The 14,328-nt window shown below is 46.5% G+C and overlaps 1 protein-coding gene across 10 annotated transcripts in view; it reads left to right on the top strand.

The window, feature by feature from the left end:
- LOC1274243 (cadherin-87A) overlaps positions 1 to 14,328 on the top strand; it is a 147,038-nt gene that overhangs the window by 107,528 nt on the left and 25,182 nt on the right. For all 10 annotated transcript variants that reach the window (XM_061644860.1, XM_061644854.1, XM_061644853.1 and 7 more), the window contains 4 exons: positions 8,813 to 8,956; positions 11,369 to 13,188; positions 13,298 to 13,427; positions 13,754 to 13,877. In XM_061644860.1, the coding sequence (XP_061500844.1) occupies positions 8,813 to 8,956; positions 11,369 to 13,188; positions 13,298 to 13,427; positions 13,754 to 13,877 (2,218 nt within the window). The remainder of the gene's footprint in view (positions 1 to 8,812; positions 8,957 to 11,368; positions 13,189 to 13,297; positions 13,428 to 13,753; positions 13,878 to 14,328) is intronic.

Below are 14,328 nucleotides of genomic sequence, written 5' to 3'. Positions count from 1 at the left end.
TTTGAGAGTAGCGCCAAACACGCTTACACACAGAGCGAATGCGTTACAAAAGGGCCAGCCAATGCCAGACGTTTGGCATTGAATTGGCCGTAGGATATTTTATGAATTCAAAATGGTTCATTAATTACGCTTCGAGCGGGAGCCGCAGGCCCCTTTTTCCCGACCTCAAACGCATCGGTAAGCTTTCGGCTTTCCCTCCCTTCGGTGCCGGACGGCAGGAATGGCAGGCGATAAGAGCTATCAGATTGACAATAAAATGTAATCCTTATGGAAGCTTTACCGCGTGCGTTCCATTTACCGCGCACCGTACGCGCGTTCAGCCGTACGTAAGCCGCTTCGCCTGCTAAATACGGGGACCCTCGACCGAGCACGGCTATTGAGCGATCAAATCGGATTTAGGCGTGTGGAGGCATGTGACTTTTTTCTTTCGCTCTCTTTGTGTGCTTGTGCTCTATTCGTTTGAAGATCGTAAAGCATTTTATATCCACCATCACACGGTCGGGCGGAATAATTGTCCTTTTCTTTGCCCGAGGGGTCGATGGCTGCCTGATGGCACTCGCGGTGCAGGTTAGCCGTCAAGCATATTACACAACACCGTGCAACAATGAAAGTCATGCATAATTCTCAATTAGATTCAAAGTAGATCTTCTCGGAAAACATTTGCTTTTCATCTTGCCGTAAGTAAAGCGGCATTTGATGTAAAATGTCAGTACACGTGCTGTAACTTACCCCTCCCTGCTCACCGTTGCCGTTGCCGTGGCTCGGTAATGAACACTTTCCAGGAATGTTTGCTAATCGCTGACCGGGGTCACATTGTGCACAGCTCCCTTTGCGCTGTGCAGTTCTGGGAAATCCCATCCAGCCGAACACCCAACGGCCACCGGTGTGTCGAACGTCTTGTTTACTGGTGTCTCGGACGTTTAGGTACGGCACGACTGGTGTCGGTGATGCTTGGTTGCCATGGTGCACGGCCGGGTGCTGTCACACGCGGTACGCTCCAGTAGCTGCAGCAGTGCACAAAACAAACACAGCACAGACTGACACAGACCGGCGTCGGCATCTTCATTAAACGCTGAAGGCATTTTGTCCGTGCCCGCTTTGCTAGGCAACATGGAAATTTAAGGAATATGCATATTACTGGACTGTTCCAACGTTTGAGCGCAGCACAAACAATTGTGTATGAAATATTCATAGTAAATTGGAACATTTTGAGCACGGCTAAGGTATGCGTTTGTTCGGAGTGGAATGTTAGCTGAACCTTTGTGCAAAAGGCACGCATTTAAATGGATGCGCAATAAGACGACGCACTAAGTGGTAGCAGGTGTACAAACATCCACACAGACACTGGCAGAGGATTGGAAGAAAAGGTAGCTTCTCGGGTCAAATGAGATAACGAGGGCCGTGAGAAATATGATCTCTGGTCCAGTGAAGGAGGCTTAAGATATTTTAATGTCTCTGAACGATATTTGCATTTTATAATGGTGTTGGCTTCGTCATTGGCATGTTGTGCACAAAATGTTATAAGGTAGATTTGCGTTAAGAATATTGTTGTTAACTATTTAATTTCAGATTGTGGGGGCCTTCACGATTCTAGTTAGTTTTTTGTATGGAGATTGACAGTTGGTGGCTGAAATCATGTAAACACTCCATACAAAAGCACACAAAAAACTAGCCTGCAATTTTCAGTCTAGATTATTCTAGGCACAAAGCTAGAATAAGATTCGAGTACCTGCTCGAAAACACGGGTTTGTTTAAATTTATCCCAAGGTGCATTAACACTTTGACCGCCAGCCTGACGTCACAGTTTTTGAGTGAGCACGTAGCGCATGGCAAGAGAGCGATGAGAGCGACAGTTTCTCGTGCGATTGTTATCACTCTTTTGTTTCATTGCGATAAGCGGCGTAGCACATGTCGTTCTCGTTCTCTCTTTCCTACCTCATTCGTTCTCAAGAGAATCACTGAGCGTCAGATGCAAAGCTGAACGGTGAGCAAAACCGTCATGCGAATTTATATGACACGGCGCTTAAAGTGTTAAAGAGATCTGGTGATGGAATTCAGAATCAAAGTGCATGTAGTCCAGGTGGTCTCATAGCATGTTTTATAACCAAATTTGAATATCACTTTTTGACAGGATGGGTGAAAACTTTTGTTCAAACAAGCTTTCTGAAGATATGACGAATACACAAAACACTCTTAAAATCTTCATTCAGAAACAGAAGCGATAAAAATCAGTCTTTTAAATTCATACACCTTGGGATAAGCCCACCTGCATATTATACCCTCTTAGATAGCTGCTCGAAAACTGATATACAATGCAAAAAGCTGACAGGCTTAAATTTTAGCCTACGAGCTTAAAACGGAAAGGCCCCCTGTGTTGGAAAAATATTACAAAATTAGATAATTTTCAACCGATTGAAAAGGGATTACTCAAAAATACTTCTAAAAATCCCAAAACGAAATGATCGTTCGAAATGCAATTTGATGAAGCTTCCAAAAAAACCCATTTCAATTTGTAGTATTACACCACAAAACGTCCCACGCATGGCCTATCGAAACGATCGCAATGGAAGAGCATGCTTACGCTTTTGATTGAACCGGAAGGAAACAAAAAGTATTTCAGCACATGATGCAGCACTTCCCCCTGCAGCTGCACATCCCCAGATGCTTTGAATTCGTTCGATTTCTTCCCACCAACCAACACGGTCCCATTGAATCTTGTGCACGTTCGTATCAACCATACAACCCAAACGGCTCGTAACCGCGTGGAAATCCGGCACACGAAGAAAATGAGAATCGGAAGTGCATTTACCACCAGCTTCGTTTGACGCTTGATCTATATGCTAATTTTCTGCTCGTCTCTCTTTCGGATGGGGCTCCATGAGAGGATACGCAACTGGCGATGGAGTGAAGAAGCGACCGTGTGTGGTGATGTCTGGGGCAACGGTAGCTAGCACCGTACGTATGCCACCACGGGACCGGATGATGTGTCGTTCAATACCGAGCGACTATAGAAAACGGGTGCAAATTAGGAATCCATTGAAGTGGGACATCTATCCCGAAACGGGACGATGGGTGTGCCGAGGGTATTGCGGAAAGTTTTACAAAGAGTTTGAGGTTTGAGGTTTCCGTGGTAAGCCGCTCGAATCGGATGGTAAAGTGTTTTCTTGACCATAGATTTGTGCGCTTACGTCTGCGTTCCAATTGGGAGCTAGAGAGAGAAAGAGAGAGAGAGAGTGAGAGAGAGAGAGAGAGGGGGAGAAAGAGAACGAGAATTTGCATGTGTGAAGTTGGAACTCAATAGTTGAAGTTTAATGAGATTCAAAATCCAATCAAGACGTTGAAGCGCGTGATGGTGAAAAATGTTTGCTTCAATATGTTTTATTGTTCGCACAATTTCATAAAATATATCTTTACACTGTTTTTTTCATTATTTTTTGCCATCGTTACATATAAGAACGCTCGAAATTCTTCGAACCCCATCTAAAAGGCAACCCACTAAATACTACATGCAAGTACTAAAAGCCTATCTTTCACAGAGAACTGTGCATCACCCATAACCTCGTCCATTATTCTTATCCTAATCGCTGATGCGATGGGTATTACGCTATTGAGTTACCAGGTCATAACAAGAAGGATAACGAGAGTTCGACGTGGAGATACCATTTCGGGATGGAGTTAATCCTTCAATCCGCTAAGCGGAATTCCACCCTTCGATTGGCTGCGGTAAAGCATGCCTTCCCTACGCACCTTCTCCTCGTGTGGGAACCGGAGCTTCGTTCCGGCTTCAGCATCATTCAATCATGCTACAAGGGACCAGGAACAGCTCTAAATAATTGCTACCTTTTTCGTTTTCTCTTTCTCTCTCACACACACACGGTTGCTGTCCCAACCAGTCACTATGCACTCGGCAATATGTTCTTTTTGTTGTATAAGATTCTCTAATGGAGTGAACCGTTTTTGTGCCCGTTCTAAGAACAATGTTTCTCTTTTGAAGCATTTATGTTTGCTCTTTTGCCGTACGTTTTGCCGTGCAGGAGCATGGCAACCGTATCACACCACCAGCCGAAACAATGGCCAACTGAACACACTTCAAAATACTGAACAAGAACCATTGTTGGAAAATCGCTTCGCATCGTTCCTCTATTGAACGTGTTACTTTGTTCGGAAAGCCTCAAAGGACACTCGGTTGTGCTTCGCTCAGGATGTTCGAACCCCTCTCTCTTGGCGCTAATCTTTCCTGTAGTGCATTCCGCGTGTGGGTCAGGCTAGGGAGCAAACAATACAAACGAACCAAAAAAATGCACAAACACGCGTTACCACGGAATCGGCCCTTTCGGGGAGGGAAGCTTCCGAGAAGCAAACGGCATGGGAATAGCGAATCCAAAGCGGATCCATCTAAAAAAGGTGTGGAGGAACAATGGAACAGGAATCGCAGACTAAACTACATCGCCTAGGAAGAGCTGAGGAAATGAGCTGAGAGGAGCTGGATGAGGGGTTTTGGTATCTATTTGAAATGTTTTGACGCAGCAGAGCAGCAACGCATTCCTGTCCACCTGGGGAAAACCCTTGGAATTTTTTCTCGGGGAATATTCGGGGGAAAACCCATCACGTCACAAGCTATGCGCACCGACAGCGAGGCAAACGTCGTTGGTTGCGCGAGCCGGGCTGTGGCTGAGTAGGGAGCGTGGGCGGAGATAGATTGTGCTTTGCTTTACGGGATTCCAGTAATCGGCATAGCATTTGCGCTGGATTTCTGTTGCACATGCCCTGGAAAAGAGACTTTGTATGTGTGAAAGCTAATGTAACGAAATTTAAAGCACCAAGCAATCGGGCAATGCACCATCAATCATAGGATGGAATTGAAAGGTGTGTTGGGGGTTTTATTCTGGATAATGTATTATTTCTCCTTTTTGTAATGCGTTGGGAAACGTGCAAAGTAACTTCGAGATTAAACAGCTTCATAGAGTTGGTAATATGAAGCTTTAGGAGAATTTTTCAAATGATCTAACAATCTACACTATAAAGAGAAGGCACTAGAGGTACTTTGTTTGGTGGGTTTAGCTGCTAAAGAAATAACTGAATAGTCACATTGAATATATATACTCATATTTGATCAATATGATACTTTTTCCTCACTTTTTTGATTTGTTAAATGAGAAATTTATTTGAATTTGCCAGTTGCCCCTTGTAAATAACAAGCTTCCTGCATATTTATAAAATCACTTAAAAACATCCTTTCCACCTAGATAGTTTTTTTATGTTTGCTTCTCTAACTTCTCATGAATTAGTTTCCATTTTCGGCATAATTCGATGAGAACAAGTTTAGATAGGGCACAACATATATCTGGTAGCTAGCTTCTGATCCAGCAAGGAAAAGGCTAACCAGTAGCCGATGCTTCTCAGAAGCCTGCTCCAAAGTTTGGTTCAGCGCTAGATTTACGTGGTAATGCTTGTTTGGACCATGAACTCTGCGGAAATCGGAATGCTGTTCCAATCCTTGCCACACGCGTACGTAGAATTGTATCGGTGAGCCCGCAAGGACTGTTGGTGTCGGGGCGTCTCCATTCCCATCGTTATCGATCGCTTCAGTAGATGTTAGAACAGTTCTCTTCAAAAAGAGGTGGAAATAAAATACCAACAAGCACTACCACCAGATCATTCCCACACACATACACATACCACCCATAATCTCTTCTGAGGGTCAATTTTGGCGAGTGGATGATGTTCAAGCGAATACAGGGGAGGGAAGAACAACTTGAACTGGATCAAAAAAGCAAAAGCAGCATCGATGTCTTCCCATACCCACACACGCTTTCACAAACACACACACACACTGCTTGTACTCAGGCAGGACAAACAGTTCAATGGCACGAACGAATTCGATTTTTCGAACCGAACCGGGCTTTCGAGCGAAGAAAGGATCAATAAATTGGAAAATAAAATTAATATCGACAACTCAGCATCCCGACCCGGTCGAAGTGTGAGCGGCATTTGGCGCTTACCCCGTTTGCCTCGACACACAGACAAATGTTCTTGTACCACTCGTGTGTGTCTGTGTGTGTTTCTAGTATCAGTAGGAACCGCCGGTGTGTGCACATCCGGAGCACCGACACTGAAAAATATCTTCACATGTTTTCACTTCGGTACGGTTCTTCTGACGAGAAGAATTTCCCACTCCAGCCCGATAGTACCGCCGTGCCTTGCCCTTCGGTGTCCTTCGCTTCAGAAACAGCAGATTCCACTCCGTCAACCAATTTAGTACAGCGAAATGTTGAACTTCGCTCGATGCTTCGTGCGATGTAAGTTTATAAAATTGATTAAATGGCTGAACGCTTTCGGTTTTGGAGTGGCCGGGGTACGAACCATGAGCATGTTTGCACCAGCAGCCTGGTCCGTCAGTCTAGCTGTAGGAATTTCGCCAACCATCGTGCCATAATCGAGTGATTGGACACAGGTAATTAAGTTATGGCTTGCGAAAATTGCCATCCAACACAAACACACACAGCATCCTTTATCCAGATAAAAAGCGGTATAAAAATGTCCAATTTCGATGTCGATGTGCCGTGCCAAAGCACAACGATGGGATAAGTTTTCAGTGTGTGTGTGTTTTTCTTTGGAGATGGCGGAGGGCATTTGGCAAACGATAAATGTGAGACGACAGTGCCCCTGTATTCTTGAGGGCGCCAGTTTACGGCCGCCACTTTCACAGGCTAATGTTTGCCCTGAGGTCAACGCCGGCACTCGGCGAGCGAAAAAGCACGCTGAGTGAAAATTCAATATTGGATGGATAAATTTATTTAACTTCGCATCGGTGCCAACCGTCAGCTTCGTATCGTTCTGCGATGTGTTTTGCGACTGGTTTCGCATGAGTCATGGACGGGTTTTGCTGCACCTTTTGCCTCTGATATTAGTGCGAACCGTCGTGTAGTGGGTGGGAAAAAATGAAAGCAAGAAAAAACTACCCAAACACCGAAACCGAACAGAGACTGATGGGGAAAGAATTTTATGAATGGGTTTTTTGTGTGCCGTTTTATTATTCCCCTGCTTGGTGGTGCTGGTGAACGTGAAAGTTTTCTAGTTTCTATCTCGTGTTTGATGATGATGATGATGATGCATACACCATTGCCATCGATGCACAGCAGAAAAAAGAGGGGCGATGCAGCATTGCGCGCCATTCTGTGCAATGTTTGTGTTTTTTTTGTTGTTGTTGACTACAGTGAATAGGGATATCTACTACCTTTCGTGATTTGCAAGTCAGTATCGGTAAAAGCGTTCTCGGCGCGTGAAAGTGAAACACACACGCACACAAAAACTTAATAAGGGTGCGACAAAAATGCACCCGATTGCTGATGCGATGCTGTGCCATGTGCGCACAGAAACGGAAGTCAAAGAGAAATGTGAGCTGAAGGTGGGGAATTTCCCTCTCGATCTATGTTTCCCGATAGCTTCCTTGCTTGATGTGCTGCTCAAAAATGCAATTACACTTTGTTCAGATGCACTATTCCGATGCGGGGGTGCGTTGCAGTAGGCGCAACGTTAGTATCCATTCCATTTTATAGATGAAATTTCCGCCTTTCGCTTGTTTTTCTTCTGAACTGAGCTGCGGCGTGCAATCGATATGATTATTTTGTCCGTTTTTGCGTGGCCTGCTCGAATACGGATACGGTTATCGAATTTTGTACTAAAATTCAAACACACACACATACAAGCACGCACAGAGAGGCAAAGTCAGTATCTAGAGAGCTGCCTTTTGATCACGCGCTGCGCCGAATGTCGTGAGAGCTTTGTCGTGTGGGCTTGGTGCTTGACAGTTTGTGCCGCATCACAATAATGATACAAGCGGATTTGTTTTTTTTTTTGTCGTTTGTTTGCGATGCAGCACCGGACCATACCTGTGCTGATTGGAGTGGATGTTATAAATGTTGGCAAAGGCAAAAATCAAACACAATTGCACCGGTGAACATATTATGAATAAAGCCGCGTTCGTGACGAGTGGCCACATTGCGAGCACAATACGGCAAAGTTCGGTGGAAAAAGATAAAGAAGAAAAAAATCATCCACCAAAATAAACATTCTGCATAAATAGAATTATTTATTCTGTCTGCATTTTTCTGTGTGTTTTGGGTTTTTTTTTTCTGTGAGTAAACTGTTGGTATTTTTTGTTTCTAGGTTTTTTTTTATACTGTGGTGCGAAAAGCTTTCCTGATTTCCATTTCTAGTGGTGTTCTCTTTTCACTTGTTTTTTTGTTTTTTTTTTGGGTTCGATTGCAATTGATTTTCTACCTGGTTGCTGTGCACGAGTACGTTTACTGCCGTACCGGCACGTGGGTGTCGCCGGCGGCCATGAAGGAACGAGAGAAAACACAGCACACGCTAAAGCCAGACGCCGAAATTCGTCCGAGACCGAACATAAATAAATACTCAATCGACAAACACATCACATCAAACGGAAGTAAAAACAATATCCGTATCATAAGCAGCAGCACACACACACATACTCATTCGGTAGAGAAGGTCGATCGATAGCACGATCGTGGGTTGGTGTTTTCGCCATCAGTAAACCAAGTTGCAGTGGTGGGCTGGTACGGCCAAACCAAAGGCAAAGTTCAATAGTGCTTTGTGTCGGCAGTGTTCGCCCAAAGGCCAAAGGGACTGCCCCAAAGACTTTGCGAACGAAATGCCACGGCGGTTTGGTTGTCTCGGTGCACCAAGATAATGGTGCTGTTACATTATGGGCAGCATTCTTTACCCCTCTCATTCATTGCGTTATTTAGTTAGTTGATTCACTTTTCTTTGCTCTCGTTTGTTTCAGGCTCAGGATACGCTGTCCTTCTCCGTTTCGATTCGGGACCGTGTCAGCGCAACCGGCATCGAGTCCGAGAATGACAACATAGTTAACGTTCCGATCACCATCATCGTGCTGGACGAGAATGATAACCCGCCGGAGTTTCAGAATGTAAGACGCTGTATTTAACTCGTTGTTTTCGTTGCGTTCGTTTGCTGTGCCTGTGAATTCGTTCGTGTGTGATTCCCTAAAGATGAAATAGAGGAATTATCATTTGATGTTTCATTTCTTAAACAATATTTTAAGCTACTATAAATGGCCAGTAGAACTAATATAAGGGAATGTACGGTATAAAATTTACGTTTGTAAACAGATAAAAAATCATATTTTTGAAGACAAATTTCAAGATATTGCCTTGGTATATAAGTAGATTTATACAGCACCTATCATAACTATATGGAAAGTTGTTTTTCGCGATTGCGGAAAATCCAGAGGACATCGGTAAAAACAGCGAATTTATGAATTGTCCAGAATTCTATTTAACATCTTTGTATATTTTTTTACAAATTTTTAAAACCATTATTACACGACTTATTACGAAAAAATGAATTTAGGGTGGTACCATAACTATAAAGACACCTAAAAAAATAGGTTCATTTGTAAAAAATGTTATTTATGTTTTTGTACGATTTTTTAATGCTGCTTTTTTGTACATAACACTTATTTTTCGAAGCGTCTTTATAGCTATGGTACGACCCTAAATTCGATTTTTTGTAATAAGAATATGAATTAAAAAGCAATTAACTGAAATAGTATTCTTCACAATTCATAATTTACATGTTTTTATCTATATCTTCTGGATTTTCCACAAATCCGCGTAAAACGACTGTCCATATAGTTATGAAGGCGCTGTAGAACCAGTTGACTCAATATATCTATACATGATGATGATATATCGATGTAACTAAAAAGAGTGGAAAAAGAACAACCGTTTACTTATATTGACAGATAATATTGATGAAGTAATGTATCATAAAAAGTATAAATTTGAGCTTTTATAATATAAAAATATTTAAGTTACTTACAGAGGAGTTTTGAATGTATATAAAAGTACAAGTTGTTCTTTAGTTCCAAACTTTTTTAAAAATTTACTTGCTCCGAGAGCTTTGAATGCTTTCAACATGGTAGTTTGTCTTTAAATTTTCAACACATCTGCAATATTTGAAAACTCGTCGATTATTTTGCGTTTCACGATGTCTAAAAATATCTTTTTCTTTTGATGGCGCACTATGGCTGGGAAGTGTCAATGGCACATGCCGTCGCAGCAGTAACCTTTCAGGGCGGCAGTGTCATTTGCCTTTCACCTGACTGGTTCATCGGATCTTCAGTAAATCAGTAAAACTTTTCGTTCGCTGCCGCTGCTCGCGTTGTCAAGGGGTTTTTTTTGTGTGTTGTTTTTGTTTGTTTGTTCGACACTCTTGTTGCTAGCTGCTATCCATCTATCACTTTGCCATTTTCCCATTTTATCATCGCTACTTTCGCGTTAGTTGCGAACCAGCGCGGGAATGATGATAAAAAAAAAACATTTTTTCCCGGCAACTCGTTCGATCGTGACGAAAACCACGAGAAGCTTGCAAGCGGTGCGACGCGAACAGACCCCCTCCTCCCTGCCCATTTCTCCCTGGTGTATACATGCGGGGGAAGAAAAAAGCAGCACCAACACGAGAACTGTCCACCGGCGCAAAGAAATCTGTGTCGGTTGATGAAAGCAGGAACGACACCAACTGTGACGGTGAACTCATTGAAGTGAAATTAGTTTCGTGTTGTGCAATAATAAATAGGAAAAGTTTCCCATTTTAAACAATTTCAATAAACTCGCCCGGTTCCATGGTGGACACAGTTTTTTTCCCTCCCCTGGTTACCACAGCACCTTGTCACCTTGTTTGGAACTATTTGTGTACGTGTGTCTGGGTATGTGCTCTGGCGTTTTGCGTCCTCTGGAACGAAAGTGTGGAGCATGCTTGTTTTCTCGCACACAGTGAACCCGAAAAGCTCCAGCCATCGAACGGAACACACAGGCACAGCCCCGGGGTACGGGACCATTATAGCCCGGGATGATTAATCTCTACTTTCGACCTCGGCCCTTGTGTGCCGCTCTGCCGCACCGGAAATGGAGCTGTGGCAGACTGTCCGTCCGTCGACGGAAGGCCCGGGCAGTAACCCGTTTCGGCATTTGGAACTAATTTAAACTTCGGAATGCAAACATTTTACCCACCCCGTACGGGAATTTCGGGGAGCCCGGGTCGTTCGATTGGACCTTCCGGTTTTCTGGTTGGTTGGAATTTTTCCCCACAGCTGACAGTGTGTCCAGCTGGTGTGCGGTTATTCCGCAGGGAGATCGGTTGGTTTTGCATTCCCGAGTAGGAATGGGTAATGAGGGTCAGCAATTATAAAAAGGGATGGAACGGGAGGAAGCGTTGAGCGAATTGAATTGTAATTTTAATGGAAAAGATTGTAATCCCAGTGGAGTTCTCATTCCGGACCTTTGTTTTTGCTTTTTCCGCTTTCCCCATTCCCTCGCAGGTACCGTACGAGACGGAGGTGCTGGAGAACGCCCTACCAGGAACGACCATTTTCGACGGCATCCTGGTGACGGACCGGGACACCGTTGGCGAGAACCTGGACGTGTCGTGCATTCCGCAGCCCCAGAACCCGGACGCGTGCGAAAAGTTTGCGATCGAGGTGACGGACAGCCAGCAGGACCGGCTGACGGCGGCGGTCGTGCTGAAGCAACCGCTCGACTACAACGAGCGCATGATCTACCAGGTGCTGCTGGACGCCAGCGACGGGCTGTACAATGCTTCGGCCGGGCTGGAGATACACGTTCGGGACGTGCAGAACGCGCCGCCAGTGTTTCAGGGCTCGCTGGCAGCCGTCATCAACGAGGACAGCCCGATCGGCACGCTCGTGATGGTGATACAGGCGCGAGACGGCGACCGGGGCCAGCCGCGCAAGATTGTGTACGAGCTGGTGACGAACCCGATGGACTACTTTCTGCTGGACAAACACACGGGCGAGCTGCGGACAGCGAAGCCCCTCGACAAGGAAGCGCTGCCGGACGATACCGGGCTGATCATACTGACGGTGAAGGCGCGCGAAGTGGTGGACGGTGTGCCGGGCAACGACAATCTGACCGTCGCCAGCACGCAAGCATCCATCACGATTCGCGACGTAAACGACTCCCCGCCGATGTTCAACAAAACCGAGTACTTTGTGTCGCTGTCGGAAAACACGGCCCCGGGCACGCCACTGCCGCTCGAGATTAGTGTGCGCGATCCGGACGTGGGGGAGAATGCAGAGTTTGCACTGCGCCTGAACGACGTCTCGAACGTGTTCGACGTGGAGCCGAAGCTGGTTACCGGCTCGTCGCAGATCAGCATCCGCGTCGCCAACGGTACGCTCGACTACGAAAATCCAAACCAGCGCAAGTTTATCGTGCTGCTGATAGCGGAGGAAACGAAAACCAACCCCAAGCTATCGTCGACGGCCACGCTGACCGTGGCAATCACGGACGCGAACGACAACAGGCCCACGTTCGAGCAGGACTCGTACTCGACCACCGTATCGGAGACGGCCCATCCGGGGCAGCTGATAACGACGATCACGGCGAAAGATCTCGACTCGGGCCTGTACGGGGACCAGGGCATACGGTACTCACTGTCCGGTACGGGCTCGGAGCTGTTCAGCGTGGACGCGATAACGGGTGCCATCTCGGTTGCCGATTGTCCCGGCAGCGGTGTCGAACGTACCGCCGGCGAGATGCAACCGGTAGCCGGCCAGCTCGTTCGGCGACGGCGGCGCCAAATACCGACCCGGTCCGATCTGCAGCACGAGCAGCACCAGAACGCATCGGCCCGGGGCATCGAGTACATGACGTATCGCATTGTCAACAGTGGCGAATCGAACGAGTACCACGACGTGAACGTAATAGCACCGCCGACAATATCAACACTCTACGATAGCTTCGAAACGACCACACTGGAGCAGCAGCCGCAGCAGCAGCTGGTGGAGGAGCTGGCCCTACCGACTACGGTTCGCATCGAGCCGCTGCTCACGAACGATATACAGCACCCGCGGCAATCGGACGGCCCCGGCAAGGCACCCTGCCTCGACTACGAAACACATTCGGTGTACTACCTTTCGTACCGGGCGACCGACGACGAGGGCCGGGGACAAACGTCGGTCGTATCGGTGCGGATCAGCCTGCTCGATGCGAACGATTCGCCGCCGGTCTGTGAAAGCCCCCTGTACCGGGCGTCGGTCGACGAGGGTGCGACAGCGTTCGAGCCACCGCTCATCATTAGGGCCCGGGATCCGGACGTCGTTTCCGAAATCAACTACCGGTAAGTAGTGGTGCGACCCGGGCTGGGACCGGGCTACACACCGATGTGTCGGAAATCGATTAGACCCAGATGCAATCTAACCGCTCTTCCCTCTACCATTTCTCCGCAGCATCATCGGCAACGAGGCCGTCACACGGCATTTCGAAATCGATAAACGCACCGGTCAGCTGACGATATCGAAAACGGTTGCGCTCGATGTGAACCACCTAAGGTCGGAAAATGTGTTCTTTGGCGTCGAGGTGAGTGAGCCACCGGGGCGGGTTTGCATTGGATGCTACAGTACCTGCAGTCCCTGTCGGGCCATTACTATATCTAATTAGAAATTCCTCTTGATTAACATTTCCTTGCACGGTTGTTTGAGCACCAGTCCCGTACGGTGGCCGTGTACTAACCCATCCCATTGGATCCTTGCTAGCGGGACCTTACCTGCTGCAGTGAGCTGGGCGAGGGTTTGGGAGGCAAAAATTCGACCTAATACCTATTCTGGTCTGGTCTTGCAGATCGCATTCGAACAATTTCTAAACCATTGCACTAACCTCCGACATTACCCCGTTCCCCTTCGCAGGCTACCGATGGGCTGTACACGACGCTCTGCAATGTGAACATCACCATCCGAGACGTTAATAACCACGCACCGCAGTTTGCTCGGGAAAACTATCTCACCTCGATCGAGGAAAACTTTCCAATCGGTAAGTTGCTCCGTAAGTTGCCGCACACCAGTTGGCCCGCATCTTCTCGCAATGCCGCAATCGTGGTAGTAATGGCGTTCCTTTTATAATGGGTGATGAACAAGACAAAAGTGAAGTTACGCTGCCTTAGTTGCCACGAAGCGCTCAAGAGCTCGTTCCCAAGTATTTAAGTTCCTTCACTCAGCTCCGGCTGCCGCTGTTTGTTGTCATTGGTGGGAGAAAGTTTTCCACAGGAGCGGGCACGGACGGGCAGCGGTAGCGATACACTGTCCAAATGCTTAGAGAGCGAATTAAGACATAGTTCTGGCAGTGCGATAGAAACTACTTTTACAAAGACACACTATGAAATTGGAGCTTACTTATCGGAAATATCAACTTCAAGGGGAAAGGATAGGCTTCAGCACGATGGGTTATCGGCTGCACACAGTGCCACTGTTGGTATTTGTAAACA

Source organism: Anopheles gambiae, chromosome 2 (assembly GCF_943734735.2).
Source record: "Anopheles gambiae chromosome 2, idAnoGambNW_F1_1, whole genome shotgun sequence".
NCBI lineage: Eukaryota > Metazoa > Arthropoda > Insecta > Diptera > Culicidae > Anopheles > Anopheles gambiae.
Note: the sequence above shows the minus strand (reverse complement) of the source record. Positions and strands in the feature narration are given on the sequence as shown.